We start from the raw sequence: 14,626 nt of genomic DNA, 5'->3' as shown, positions 1-14,626 counted from the left end.
TTGTTCCCTGTAACCTCATTTCTCACAGGGAGGGAACCACCAGAAGGCCCTCTGGAGCTGGACCTCATTTTCCGGGCTGAACGATGGGGGGTGGAGACGCTCCTTTAGGTATACTGAGCCCAAAGCCCAGTACTACCTTGAAATCCTGCAAAGGTCCAAAGTTTCCCTTGACAGAACGGTCTAAAATTCAAAATATTGCAGTGGCATGGCAGCGAAGTCTCCGAGAGCCAAACTAGATACGATAGAGGCGGCCCCACGTCTGACATTCCTGCATCGCAGGGGGGTGGGCTAGATGACCCTCAGGATTCCCCTCCTTTCTATGATTGTATGTATGAAGCAGTGCGGGCGAGGGGATCCAAACTCCCCCCCACCAGCCCCCTGCGATGCCCCAGCCACTCTGGGTGGCTTCCAACACATATAAAAACATAATAAAACATTAATCATTTTTAAAAATCCAGGATCAAGTCAGAAACAGGGCTGGCTTCCATAAATCCAGGACTGTCCCTGGAAAGTAGGGACACTAGGAGGATCTTGCATTAAGAAAACCCAATCTCCTTAAGGCTTCGGTCCTCTTGCCTGCTTCTTCCATGGAGAACTGACCTTCTAAGCTACAAAGGGGGTTGCCTCCTCACAGCAGGGCCAGCCCCTGGTTAGGGAATTTTGGCCTAAGAACAACTGACAGGCACCATGTTGTGACTACCCCTGTCTTACAGCTTAAAAGACTAGACGAGTGGGACATTGGCCTTGGGGGGATGCACACCCTTAATTGTGTCTTCCCCAAGTACAACTCTCCTTCACCTAGAATCGGATATAAAGTGAAATAAGAGGCTGAACCAGGCATCCCCAAACTTCGGCCCTCCAGACGTTTTGGACTACAATTCCCATTGTCCCTGATCACTGGTCCTGTTAGCTAGGGATCATGGGAGTTGTAGGCCAAAACATCTGGAGGGCTGCAGTTTGGGGGTGCCTGGGCTGAACCAAATGAGCATCTGAGTGGAGAGGTGGTCATTCTGCTGCACTGCATTGCTCTGAATGGAATGCACACTCAAACACAGAACCAGGTGGTCACTCTGTTGGAAGCAATGCAATGTGCATGGACAGTTCACATGCAGGTGTCCGTTTTCTTGTACAGTACACTCAAGTGCAGTGCTACTAGCTGCAGTCATTCATTCATTCATTTCTACCTTTCATCGGAGGACCACAGGGCAGTTTGCAGTATAAAAATACATAAACACACAACATAAAAGCAAACAAAACAATAACACCTCTCACTCACAAAGTTTAAAAGGCCACAGACTGTTTAATTAGCCAAAGGCCTGAGAGGCATTGCTCTCGGTGGAATGCACTCTCAGTGTATTTTATTAATCTGAGATCATTTTCGCCTGTTTTTCAGTCCTGTTGGATTCCCAAAATCAAAAGGTTTTGACAATAAAATAACTAGTGGAGAGACAGAATTTCCACATACAGTACTCCAATGTGCATTTGGATGTGCACCGCTTCACAACCCATGAAACATGTTCACAGGTCTATAGCTGTGTATTTTTACGCATACAGTAGCAGAAGAAGCTGTGTTCCATATAAAGTAGCTGTTTACAAAGCCCAAGAACATCTGTTTTCTATCAGCAGAACCTATACGATCACAGCATTGAACTCTGAATGAATAAACCGGTGTGTGTTCTTAAAAATGAAAAGCAGGAGGGTCTTTTGCTTGCAGTTTTAGTTCTTTTTCTTTTTAAAAATGTTTCAAGAGCCTGGAGTGATATCTTTACATCAAAGATTGCATATTTCCCTATCATCGAATGCAATGGATGATTAGGTCGCATAAATGAAGGGACTATATTCCAATTCTCTCCACTGTTGTGTGCTTATTATCTGCAATCCATAGTGAGTAAATGAGTAATTACTTTGAATGCAAAATAGTAATAATGGATGCAACCTCTGGCATGATGAAAATCGAATATAATTCCCATTTGTGATGTAGAACAGCAAAGGCTGCTTAAACTCACAGCCATTAATAGTGAATGATCAGACTGAAATAGGCAACAATGTTACAGGCTCCAGTACGATCATGAAAGGGCCTTTTGGGGGGATGTTTGAATTATCCCCCAAGATTTTTTTATGAAGCCTCTGGTATATTTCTTCCCAAAAGAGCTTATATCCAATTACAAACTCCCGTGTGCCGGAGACTGTATAACCACTAAATGAAACAAAAGAGGAATAACTTTGCTGGAACAAAATAAAATCATAGAATCATGGAACTGTAGAAACCACAAGGTTCTCTTCCGTCAAGGAGTCAAGGAGGGGTGTGAGCATCACACAGGGCTGGCTCTACCATTGGAATGAAGCAACCATGTCAAGCAGCACAGGCTCAAAAGTAAAAAGGGGCCCCCTGACTATCAGGTCCAGTCGTGTCCGACTCTGGGGTTGCGGCGCTCATCTCGCTCTATAGGCCGAGGGAGCCGGCGTTTGTCTGCAGACAGCTTCCGGGTCATGTGGCCAGCATGACAAAGCTGCTTCTGGCGAACCAGAGCAGTGCACGGAAACGCCGTTTGCCTTCCCGCCAGAATCCTATTTATCTACTTGCACTTTGGTGTGCTTTTGAACTGCTAGGTGGGTAGGAGCAGAGGCCGAGCAACGGGAGCTCACCCCGTTGCAGGGATTCAAACCGCCGACCTTCTGATCAGCAAGCCCTAGACTCTGTGGTTTAACCCACAGCGCCACCTGGGTCCCTCAACAGTAGCCCCTGAATATTCTTCCTACACACCCTGCTATTGCTACTGTTGCCTTTCCTTTGCCCCCTGCCCCAAATCTTCCCTGCTTCCTCAGGTGGGGTGGGGACACAAACACCAGACCCTCCAAGTGTCCCTATTTTCCAGGGACAGCCGCAGTTTTACAAAAGCCATCCTGATTTCTGATTGGATCCTGGAATGTCCTGCTTTTCCTTAGAGCATTCCTATTTTCATCAGAGAAATATTGAAGGGTATGGAGTTATGCGAGGCTAAGGAGATCAGTAACCATACAACCTCTCAAAGACATCTGAAGGCAGCCCTGCATAGGGAAGTTTTTTCAATGTTTAATGTTTTATTATGTTTTTATATTATGTTGGAAGCTGCCCAGGGTGGCTGGGGCAACCCAGTCAGAAGGACAGGGTATATATTGTTGTTGTCTTTGTTGTTGTTGTTGTATAGGATGTTTCTATTTTCATCAGAGAAATGCTGTAGGGTAGGCAACATTGAAGATTCAATTGTCAGTCCAATTGGTTTATGTATGTGGAATTTGGATAGGGTGCTATCTTATTTATCAAATTTGTATCCGCCCGACATCCATAGATCTCAGGGCGGGTCCCTACATAAAGAACACAAAAGGTATAATAAAAATAAGAACAGAACAGAACAGAACCAATAACCCCCCCCCTCCCACCACACATTTAAAAGGGCATCAGATGTCAATCAGCCAAAGGCCTGGTTGAAAAGGAATGCTTTAACTTGGCACCTAAAGGTTTATAATGAAGGTGCCAGGCGAGGCTCTCTGGGGAGAGCATTCCACAAACGGAGCCACCACAGTAAAGGCCTGTTCTTGTGTTGCCACCCTCCAGACCTCACGTGGAGGAGGCACATAAAGAAGGGCCTCAGAGGGTGACTGCAGGCTGCAGGTCGGTTCATATGGGGAGAGGTGGTCCTTGAGATATTCTGGTCTCCTTCTTTGCCTCAGGCTTGCCATGGTGTCGCAGGGCTGTTCAAAGACATTAGCTGCTTAAGATGAATGGCAAGACTCCACACATATGTACCAATTCTGGACCAGGAGCTGACGGCTCTGGCAATTGAACTGCTCTCCCCACACTGTCAATGGACTGCACACTCCTTTTGCACCTGATGGTCGAAGGTTAGCTTAGGGCGATGCAGGGGATAGGCTACGTGTCCTCCAGCAGCATCTGCTGCCTGAGGCAGCTGCCTCCCTCTCCCTAGTCACAGGGCTGGCCCTAGGATCAGTGTCAGTGCATCTCAGCTGGGGAATGGGGTAGCACTTCTGAGATTCCTTTTATCCCGTCACACCAACCCACAGACCCTCATGTACACCTGCTTGCACACAGCTGCTTTCATAGGGCTTTGAGCTGGGTGTGTACTCATTCTCACAAGTTCACTGGCTACTTTATGTGTTAGTGGCATATGGGCTTTGTTGATGGCATAGTCCCTCGTTGATGGGTCCTGGTGGCATTTCCAGGGATGCTCTTTAATGTTTGTCTTTGTCCCCCCCCCCCCCCGCTTCCAGGCTGAGCACACACTGGATATGGCAGACATGCTGCCTATACCTTCAATTGCAATGTGAGTATAAATCTGCTCTGTACGGTTCATAAGCAGCAACTTGCCAACTGTCCTCCTCTGGCTAGCCAGATCTACCCCTGTAGATCAGGGGTCAGCAACCTTTTTCAGTTGTGGGCTGGTCCACCGTCCCTCAGACCATGGACTATATTTTGGAAAATAATATGAACGAATTCCTATGCCCCACAAATAACCCAGAGATGCATTTTAAATAAAAGCACACATTCTACTCATGTAAAAACACCAGGCAGGCCCCACAAATAACACAGAGATGCAATTTAAATAAAAGGACACATTCTACTCGTGTAAAAACACGCTGATTCCCGGACCGATTGAGAAGGCGATTGTGCATCTGGCCCCTGGGCCTTAAGTTGCCTACCCCTGTTGTAAGATCCAGGGTACCAGAGTCTGGAGCTGCAAAGGTGCTCATAATTCTAGGAAGTTGGTGAATGTTCACACATGGAAATTCTGTTATGGAACAATGGTCAGTCATCAACACATCAAAGAAAGATCTTTAGGTCTGTGCAACTCCTTGACATAAATGTGTTGTAAAAGGTGGCACATCAGAGTTACCTTTGCACCTTAATGTAAATATTACTGCAAGTCATTTCTTCAAAGGCATACGGCAAAGAGGGAAGTGGTTTTACAGCCCCTCCCTTCCTGCTATGGCATGTGTGGTTTTATTTAAAAAACTGACAGGAAGATGGGTAGCACTTAGCTTTAAGAGATACTGATACTGTCAAGTTCCCGTTCAAGTCCAAAAGAGTAGCTTTTGCCTACTGAAAAGACAACTTGGCCTGCCCAGTTCAAACAGACTAAGTGAATAAAATTCCATTTCCCAGTGCAAGACTAAATACAGACATTAAAGAATCCCTTTCCTTGGAATAATGCACACTCATGTCCAGTTTAAGATCCAATATCAACTTTTTACTTTAGTTGAGATCCCTGCATTGCAGAGGGTTGGACTAGATGACCCTCAGGGTACCTTCCAACTCTACGATTCTATAAAAGGGGCACACCCACAACGCACTTTCAGAGCAAACAGATTTAAAGTACTGTATGTGGGATGCCTTTAACAGCTGAAGATTGCTGCTGTCCAACCCAATCTAGCAATAATCAGCGATAATGACCAAAATATCTACAGCGGTTGCTATGGGTAAAGCATTTGCCCATTTGCCCAGTTCCTGTGCATCAATAAATGCACCGACCCTGTGCCAGCGCAACCCGTCAAGAGAGTTGGCACCCTGACTCCCCTCATTGTTGCCAGCCGCCTTTACCATCAAGCAGGCTGATTTGCACAATACCCGTACTTATTATACAAAGTCTAACTTTATTTGTTGTTGCAACCATCCTGGTCATTTCATCCAAAAAGGAAATAAAAGTATTCTGTGCATATTGTGCAAAATATGCCGAGATCCAATGTTGAAATACAATGTAATACACATGTTTGTTAAAATGTATTACCCCCCCCCCCAAATAAGTTTCGATATAGTTGCCACAACAAATAAACTTAAAACTTTGACTTATTGGGTGGAGCGTTGGCACTAGCAAGCACATGATCTGCCCCACTCCCTGTGCTCCATATTACTCCCAATAATTGTTTTCCTTGCACAGAAGGCTGGAATCTTCTTGCACACTTAACTTGGTCCACTAAAAGTAGTTGGAAAATCATCTTTCCAAGTAAACGCGCATGGAACCAGCCTCTGAGGCTACAAATAAGCTATATGCTTCCGAAGGAGCCGTAAGTAGGGATAGGGATGCGCGGGGGGGGGAGGGGTCGTCCCCCGCTGTGGAATCCTCCTTTTCCCACCCCCAAACGCCCTGGCTTTCACCATCTCCTTATATGGACTCCAGAATGTCTGACGTCACCCCCAACGCTGGGAAAACCAGTGTCGGAGCAACCAAACCTCCTTTGGGCAGGAGAGCTGGAAAGAGAGAAGGTGAGGGGAGGAGGCGAGGGCAGGGAGGATCCAGGGGTGGAGTCGGAATGCAGATCGACGCGGGCGCTCCTCCAATGAAAGCGAGCGTTGCCCTTCCATCATTGGCCGAGGCGGGGAGGAGGCGGGGACAGACGGTCCCCTTCTGCCCAGGGTTGCAGGAGGAATGCAAGGGAAGGGCAGGGAACGGGTTAGGCTGCGCCGGCTGAAAAGCGCCGCCTGCCTGCAGAAGGGGCGTCAGTCAGCGCTGCCGGGCTAGGAGTTGGGAAGCCGCTGCGGGAGAGGCTCGGCGTCCGCGGAGACTTCTTTAAGGAAGCTGGGTAGGGTGGAGGAGAAAAGAAGAAGATAAATTGCAATCTATACACAGTTTTGTTCCAAACCTGGGGGGAACTGCCCGCTTTTCACTCGCAGAAGTTACATAAATATATTGCTTCTCCTTTGCACCGTCGTGGGAACCTGAGCAACCATGCCTGTCTTCCACACCCGCACGATCGAGAGTATCCTGGAGCCGGTGGCGCAGCAGATCTCCCACCTGGTCATCATGCACGAAGAGGGCGAGGTGGACGGCAAGGCCATCCCGGATCTCACCGCTCCCGTGGCCGCCGTGCAAGCCGCCGTGAGCAACCTGGTCCGGGTGAGTTGAGAGGGACAGAGCCTGCTTGCTTGCTTGCTTGCTTGCTTGCCTGCCTTGGGAGGCTCGGGATTCTTAATTTCACTGCGGAAGAAACGCGGCTCCCTTAAAATAAATGAATGAATGAAAACACACACCCAACCCTCTTGCTCTCCCTCTCTGTGTGTGTCCCAGCAAACTTCAATCGGGCCCCACCTTAAGTCCCCCTCCCCCGCAAACATTTTTAAAAAAGCGTTTAGGGAATGCAAGAAAAAGTTCTGGCAGCAACGAAGTTTTCACTGCAGGAGGAGTCGAGATTAATCCCCTTGGTGTGTTCCTGGTTTTGCCTCACTGGCTGGGAAATGGCTGAGCTGTCCCATGTTGACTTTCCAGGTTAAAAGGTCTTCTCTTCCCTCCACCCAACAAAAGGAAGGAGGGAGGAAAAATTCCTTCCAAGGCTTCCTGACAAGTTTCCCCTTCTGCCTTCCTCCTCCTTATCAAACTCCCGTTTAGTTCCTTGACACACCCAAACTTGCTTTGCCCCTCTTTCAAACAACAAAAAAGCAATAGGGTTTTTTTTTTAAAAAAAAGTTAATTTTAGTTGAGTTTAAAGTCGAACAGAGATCGCAGGTCAGCAGGCCGAGTGATTCAGAATATGATTCACAAAGCTTACGGAATCGAAAGAATACAGAATAATAAGCGTATTTTTGATAGCAGAATAAGCCAGGGCTATAAATACGTCAACGGGACCTTAACGGAGAGTGTTAATCATAACTCTCAGAATATAACCTCAAACTATCCCTGGATGACCGTAAAGGCCAAAGAGTTCTTGCCAATTAAAGCAGCCAAATCCATTTGAAAGCTGGAGGAGGTGATTGTTCGGGTTGTTAGTGATATACACCATAAAATCATACCAAGTAGAAATAAATTTGTCCTCCTTGTCTTGGCCTCTCAGGACCAGTTACTTATAAGATAATTTTCCCTTAAAGAGCTGTTTCCCATACCGTGGCAGACCAGAATAGTTTCATTTATAGATCTCCATGTTTTATGAAGCGCTTAAAAGTAAGCCCAACAGGTATCATTCAAAGTTATTTCTGTGAATTTCTTGCTGAAGGTAGATAGGATCTGGATATGTCCCAGTCTTGGGTGTTTCTGCTTCTTCTCAAACTCCACATTTTCCTCCTCGTCTGCAAAGAGAGAATGCTACACATGCCATCTTGCATTCTCCTCCTGGCTCTCTTACTTCCTCCTCTTAGGAATGTCGGAAGCTACTGTTAGGCTGAGTTGGATCCTTAACCTACATAGCTCAGTATTCCCTTACACTGAATCCAGGACAGTGACCTCTCCCGGCCCTATTTGGAGATGTTGGGGGGTGGGGTGGGCAGCCAAACCTGGGACCTTCTGCACATGGGTAGATGCTCTGCCGCTGAACTATATTTCCACTGTGTGGCCCCATTCCAGCTTCCTGGCAAGGCTTGCTTTTCATAGTATCATAGAATTGTAGAGTTGGAAGGGACACCAGGGATCATCTAGCCCAACCCCATGCAATGCAGGAATCTTTTGCCCCTGCGTGGGACTTGAATCCACAACCCTGACTTTTAGAGCCTTGTGCTTTACCAACTGTGCTGTGTAGTGGATTGCACCACTTTCTGATGCTGCCTCTGAATGGTGAAGCCCCGGTTCCCTGCCCCACCTCTTTCTTGCACAGTCTTGGCCAGCTATGACAGTGGGAATGTATTATTGGCATAATGTCTTATTGTGTTTCTGTGAAGGAGGTTTTTTATTAAAAAAAAATAAAAATAACAGAGGGGCGGCATCACTCTCTCGCTGTTCCCACCCCACCCCAACCCCTTTGCCCCTAAGCATTGTTACTTGACGGGTGGCGCTGTGGTCTAAACCACTGAGCCTCTGGGGCTCGCCAATCAGAAGGTCAATGGTTTGAATCCCACCCGACGGGGTGAGCTCCTGTTGTTTTGTCCCAGCTCTGTCCCAGCTCCTGCCAACCTAGCAGTTTGAAAGCATACCATTGCAAGTAAATAAATAGGTACCGCTGTGGCGGGAAGGTAAATGGCGTTTCCATGCGCTCTGGTTTCTGTCACTGTGTCCCGTTGCGCCAGAAGAAGTTTAGTCCTGCTGGCCACATGACCCGGAAAAGCTGTCTGTGGACAAACGCCGGCTCCCTCGGCCTGAAAGTGAGATGAGCGCCGCAAGCCCATAGTCGCCTTTGACTGGACTTTACCTTCCTGGGGTCCTTTACCTTTTAAACCTGTTATTTGATACCAGGTCAGACTACTAAAACTGTTGCGAATTCTGGGTGGGGGTGGGGGGTCATTTTCTTTGAGAGCATGCCCTGTGGTGCTGAGGAATCTGGAAACAAGGGACCGATTGCACAGCTGCCTCTCCTCCCATTTCTTCCCCTGCCCTGCATGTCTCTGCATTGTCCTCAACTTTCCAACTTTCCATCCCCTCTAAAGCATTGTCCTGTTCCCAAAGGAAGCTCTTGTAAGGCTCTGCACTTCTGCTTCTAGTGTTGTAAATGTAAAGGTACCCTGTTAGGTCTAGTTACAGACGACTCTGGGGTTGTGGAGCTCATCTCGCTCTATAGGCTGAGGGAGCCGGCGTTTGTCCGCAGACAGCTTCTGGGTCATGTGGCCAGCATGACTAAGCCGCTTCTGGTGAACCGGAGCAGCGCATGGAAATGCCATTTGCCTTCCTGACGGAGCAGTACCTATTTACTTGCACTTTGACATGCTTTCGAACTGCTAGGTGGGCAGGAGCTGGGACTGAACAATGGCCCTAGGCTCAGTGGTTTGGACCACAGCGCCACCCGCATCCCTTGTAGTGTTGTAGTACCTCATGTTTACGTTTGCTCCTGTAGTAACCGTGTTGTCCCCTTCAAATCCACCTTGATCATCCCTTCAGCCGGCTATTCTACCCCTTCCCCCTTCCCTAGGCCTTAGATACTCTGAATCACCACTTTCTTTTGATAAAGTTCCTATCCTTTCAGGTCCAAACAGTGCTTTCCCCTTACTGCATCCTTAAAAGGATTTAGATTCTTTACGAACTGTTTTCCTGTGTTAGATCAGTTTCACTGTGTGTAGGGGGTGTAGGGTTCCCCCTTTGCATTCCTGCCCTTTCATTGACAAGACCTTCCCTTTCCTTATTACACCTTTGCTTTGCGAGTGAGAATAAACCATGCTGTTATGAAGCTTACTTGAGCTACTGTTCCTTTGAAGCTTCAGTCTCTGCGACTTCTGGTCTTGGCACGCATTCCCCACTCTCCTTTCTAGCTTTTCCCACACTCCCCTTCCAGGCAGATAGAAGCGAACTGCAAGTGGAACAGCTGCAGAAAACATCTCCGACTCCCAAAATATTGTATTGGACAGTCGTCAACCACCAGAGTTGGTAGATAATACAGTGTATGTGCGTTCTCCAGTTCTCCCATTTTCTTCAGGTAGACTGTGGTGGGATCTACATACACACGAAAATGCTTTTTTAAAAACGTGTTTTAAAAAAACCCATCGAATTTTCCATAAGGCTCACCACCGCCATCTAGTGTTAAATTGTATATTGCACTTAAAACACGTTTGAAAAGTTTTATTTGCAGCTGTATAGCTGAGTCTTGTGTATGTATTGTTCTTTCTCCACCTTTTCTCCATAGAGTTCATGCAGGATTCTCTCCCCGCCCCTTCTGTTGTTGCCCATTCAGAACTCTTGTTGCCCATTCATATACTGCCCTTGCTTGCTTCATCATGCTGCATATTTGACACACGTTCTCTCTGTGCTTTCTTTTGCAAGGGTGGGGGATCTCTCACATCTAAAAAGCCCAATAATGCTTGGCGCATATCTTCGGTTCAAGCCCACGCCACCTGTGTCTCTTGCAGAGTTGTAAATCCTTTCATATTGATTGATTTTTGTGTGTGCTGCTAATTAGACGGCTAGTTCAACAGCCCCAATTGCAACAGTTGCTTACAACCTCACGGCACCGGAATTTGTTTTGGAATCTATTGGCCACCAACTTGGATGGCTTTAAAAGAGGATCAGACAAATTCCTGGAGGAGAGGGCTATCAGTAGCTACTAGCCTATGCTCTGCCCCCACAGTTGGGAAGCAGCAGTGTTTAAAAATACCAGTTGCTGGAAATCATGGGAGGGGAGAGGGCTCTTGTGCAAATGTTCTGCTCCCTGGTTTCCCTTTGGCCACTGTGAGAACAAGATGCTGGATTGGATGGCCATTGGCCTGATCCAGCAAACTCTTTTTATGTTCTTATTTCATCTTGTTGGTATCTAAATGCCAGGAATATGACACAGTTTGCGGATTCTGATTCTGAATATTACACATGTTTTCTATGTTTCTATAATAGCAGGTGGTGGGTGGAGCTTGTTCCTACGTTATACTGCCAATCGCTTTTCCTTAGCGGTGAAGTGGTTAAAACTGATTTTCTTACATGCGCTTTTCTCTTGCATGTGGTTGGTTTGTTGCATCTGTCGGTGCAGGGGAAGCAAACCACCAACTTTCTTCAACCTGCAAGGTTTTATAGCTTGCATGAGTCTGGATATGTTGTTGGCATGTTAGCAGCATTTATTTCTGAACGGATGCTGAGGTTACATTTTACCCGATGTGTTCCGCCACTGTATCGTAGCTCAGTATTGTTGATGTTCAAAAACCAGTGCTAATCTCTTGAGGGAGCCATACTGAACCAATTTCTTTCAGAAGCCAACTTTTTAAAATTGCAAGTGGGGGATAAACAGGTTGGATCACTTTTCATGAATTCAAGTCAGGGAAGAAGCGCTCTTGTCACTTTTTAACCCTTTCGTTTTCTGCTTTCAAACATGGAACTTTAATGAGGTCTCTGTGCGTTGGATAGCTGGGCTTGGGGCTGTCTGTTGATTGAAATTAATTCTGTGCTTCACTGCAAAAATTTTAGTAACAGGTAGGATAATGCTTTAGCTCTTGTGTTGAAAACTTCTGCTTGTTGAATTGTGCATGTTTGAGTGTGGCAGGGTAGGATTGTATTGGCTCTCTAAAAACACTTCATTACTTTGAGGTGCATCAGGAGCTGATTTAGGATAGTAAACATGTGTGTTTACTCACGTGTAAATTGCACTGAGCTCAGTGGGCCTTACTTCCTTTTTTTTTAGGATTTCACTATAAAGAGTGTAAGCTGAGTGTAAGTTCAAAACTCACACCAGTCATGATTTTGCTAAGGTCCAAAGCAAACCAATACAGTGGTATCTTGGTTTGCGTACGTTTTGGATTACGTGTCCTGGTTTGCAACCTTTTTTCTTGGATTACAACCCTTTTTTTGGATTATGAACAAAAAATTTTTGGAGGCCCCATCGGCGAAAGTGTGCCTTGGGTTACAACCTGTTTTGGTTTACAAACGGACCCAAGGTACTACTGTATTTGCAAACACTCTTGTTACATGACAGTATCCTATTATGCAAGTACATTCTCCTTTAAACTATTGCCTTCCAACAGTTGTTGGACTTCCATGATCCCTGACCATTGGCCATACTGGCTTGGGCTGATGGGAGTTGTAGTCCAACAACATCCGTACGGCACCAGGTTGGGAAAGGATGTGCAAGGCTATTTGAAGAATTTATTTGAGGGTTTTTTTTGGGGGGGGGAGGATATATAAGTAATATATAAATGTTGTTTAGTTGCAACATTGAACTTGGTACCCATTTTTTAAAAAATAATAATAATCATGTTTTAATCTGAACTAAGGTCAAAGACATGCAAATGTATGTGCAAAGTGATGTAAAATTAACTTTTTTCTCTTTCTTTTCTTGATGGTAGGTGTGTTTTCAGCATTTACTCCAACGTTTGCTAAGTGTGGAGTTTCCCTTGTGGTAGTGCTTCAGGGCATAAAGTAGCATTTATTATTTAAGATGACTGAAATCTGAGATGTGGAATTTCGTTTGAAGGGGAATGCAGTTGAGTCAGGAAATTAAACGTAAGAACAACAATAAAAACTGAAACATACAACTTTTGCAACACATCACATGTTGTTTAAATTCGGTTTTGAACTTCTGATATGGGTGTTCCGCCAAATGTAGTGCATTTTGTTTTTTTAAAAAAAAACAAAGTTCCAAACTATTGCTCTTTTCATTTAGGTCTGATTATTTAGCACGAAGGGACGTGGATGGTGCTGTGGTCTAAACCACTGAGCCTAGGCCTTGCCGATCAGAAGGTCGGCGGTTCAAATCCCCGTGACGGGCTGAGCTCCCGTTGCTCGGTTCCTGCTCCTGCCAACTTAGCAGTTCGAAAGCACGTCGAAGTGCAAGTAGATAAATAGGTACCACTCTGGCGGGAAGGTAAACGGGGTTTCCGTGCACTGCTCTGGTTCATCAGAAGAGGCTTAGTCACGCTGGCCATATGACCCAGAAGCTGTACGCCAGCTCCCTCGGCCTATAGAGCGAGATGAGCACTCAACCCCAGAGTCATCCGTGACTGGGCCGAACAGTCAGGGGTACCTTTACCTTTACTTTTATTTAGCATGAAGATGGTGGCAGTCGTGAATGGGTTTCATTCTTTCCCCCCTTAGACGATGTTGTTGGACTATAACTCACTTTGACTTGAATCTTAATTTTAGAGGTCAGGAACCTGAAATCCTGTATGAAACGAACACAGAAATCTTGTATGCATTCTTGCGTCGTTTGGGATAGTTGCATTTACTGGAAAGGTTTGTTGCACGTTGGCTATGCTAGTCAGATTTAGTGAGGAAATACCATACAGCCATCAACTGTGTAATCCTATACACTATAAGTTCTATTGGATTTAATGGAGCTTACTCCCTGCAAGTGGTCAGCACTAGATCTCTCTTTAAAAATTGGTTGTACTGTACTCAGTTCATAAATTATAATTGGCATGCTGGATGAGATTCAAAGCAGCGTTTGTTTGCACACATGGGCTCGTCTGCTTCCTTTTACCAGACGCAATTCCATATACGGTACCTTCTGAACCCCAGCAGTCCTGCAAGGTTGGATGTTGTTGGAAGGAAGTATTCTCCCTCCTCTGTGTCTGCAAGGAAGTGCTTTCCATTCATGCATGAGAGGGTCGGGTCGGGTGTGTGTTACTCCCAGCAATGGTACTATAACTTGTCTGGACTGTAGATTTGATATTGTTCTTTAAATCTTCTGGAATTAGTGATTGGCTGGCAGTGTTAACCTTATTGATTATCTCACCGTTTTGAAGAGCTTGCATTGGAATTGACCTCTGCCTGTGTATCCAGAAGTCAACAAAATAATGTACTGTTTTGGGGTGCGTCCAACCTCTAAACCACTTCAGACAGCCTTACTTCAGAGACTCTTCTTAAGTAGTATGCTGTTCAGAGTAGTGGTCCTGTTCTGGAGGAGGCAAGAAATTTTATTGAACAAGCAGCTGCTTTAAAGGAAAACAGAAGCCTCTTCTGCTGAATGTGGCTTCTATCAGAAGGAGAAGGTTCTAGTAAATTAGTGTTTCCCTCGGCAAGTCCTTGATCATAAACAAGTGGAAGAAAATTTAATTACTCACCCTAATTGTCTCTTTGCGGCAGCTGGAATAATACAGCCTCTGGAGGGAGAGGGAGAAGTCTCTCTTCTTTAGCAGCCAAGAGGGAAGTTCTGCTCCCAGGACAAAGGCCTTCTGGAGCTATAGCACTTGTTGCTCCACCACCAATAGCATAACTCCTTCAGAGGCAGTGATCTCTTCCTCTGCTTCCCCCTTCCCCAGAGGACCACCAAAGCTGACATGAAGCTTGTTGAATCATATGTTTTC

General features: G+C 46.0%; 1 protein-coding gene across 2 annotated transcripts in view; it reads left to right on the top strand.

The window, feature by feature from the left end:
- Nucleotides 1–6,425: 6,425 nt before the first annotated feature.
- Nucleotides 6,426–14,626, top strand: part of VCL (vinculin) — a 79,303-nt gene continuing 71,102 nt past the window's right edge. Inside the window, exon 1 of one of the 2 annotated variants that reach the window (XM_035138681.2) lies at nt 6,426–6,890. In XM_035138681.2, coding sequence (XP_034994572.1) covers nt 6,723–6,890 — 168 coding nt within the window. In that variant the 5' untranslated portion in view covers nt 6,426–6,722. The remainder of the gene's footprint in view (nt 6,891–14,626) is intronic. The other variant, XM_035138683.2, reaches the window with a different exon arrangement.

This window comes from Zootoca vivipara, chromosome 5 (assembly GCF_963506605.1).
Source record: "Zootoca vivipara chromosome 5, rZooViv1.1, whole genome shotgun sequence".
In the NCBI taxonomy this organism is placed as follows: domain Eukaryota; kingdom Metazoa; phylum Chordata; class Lepidosauria; order Squamata; family Lacertidae; genus Zootoca; species Zootoca vivipara.
The sequence above is the reverse complement of the archived record's forward strand: the minus strand, read 5'-3'. Positions and strand labels throughout refer to the sequence as shown.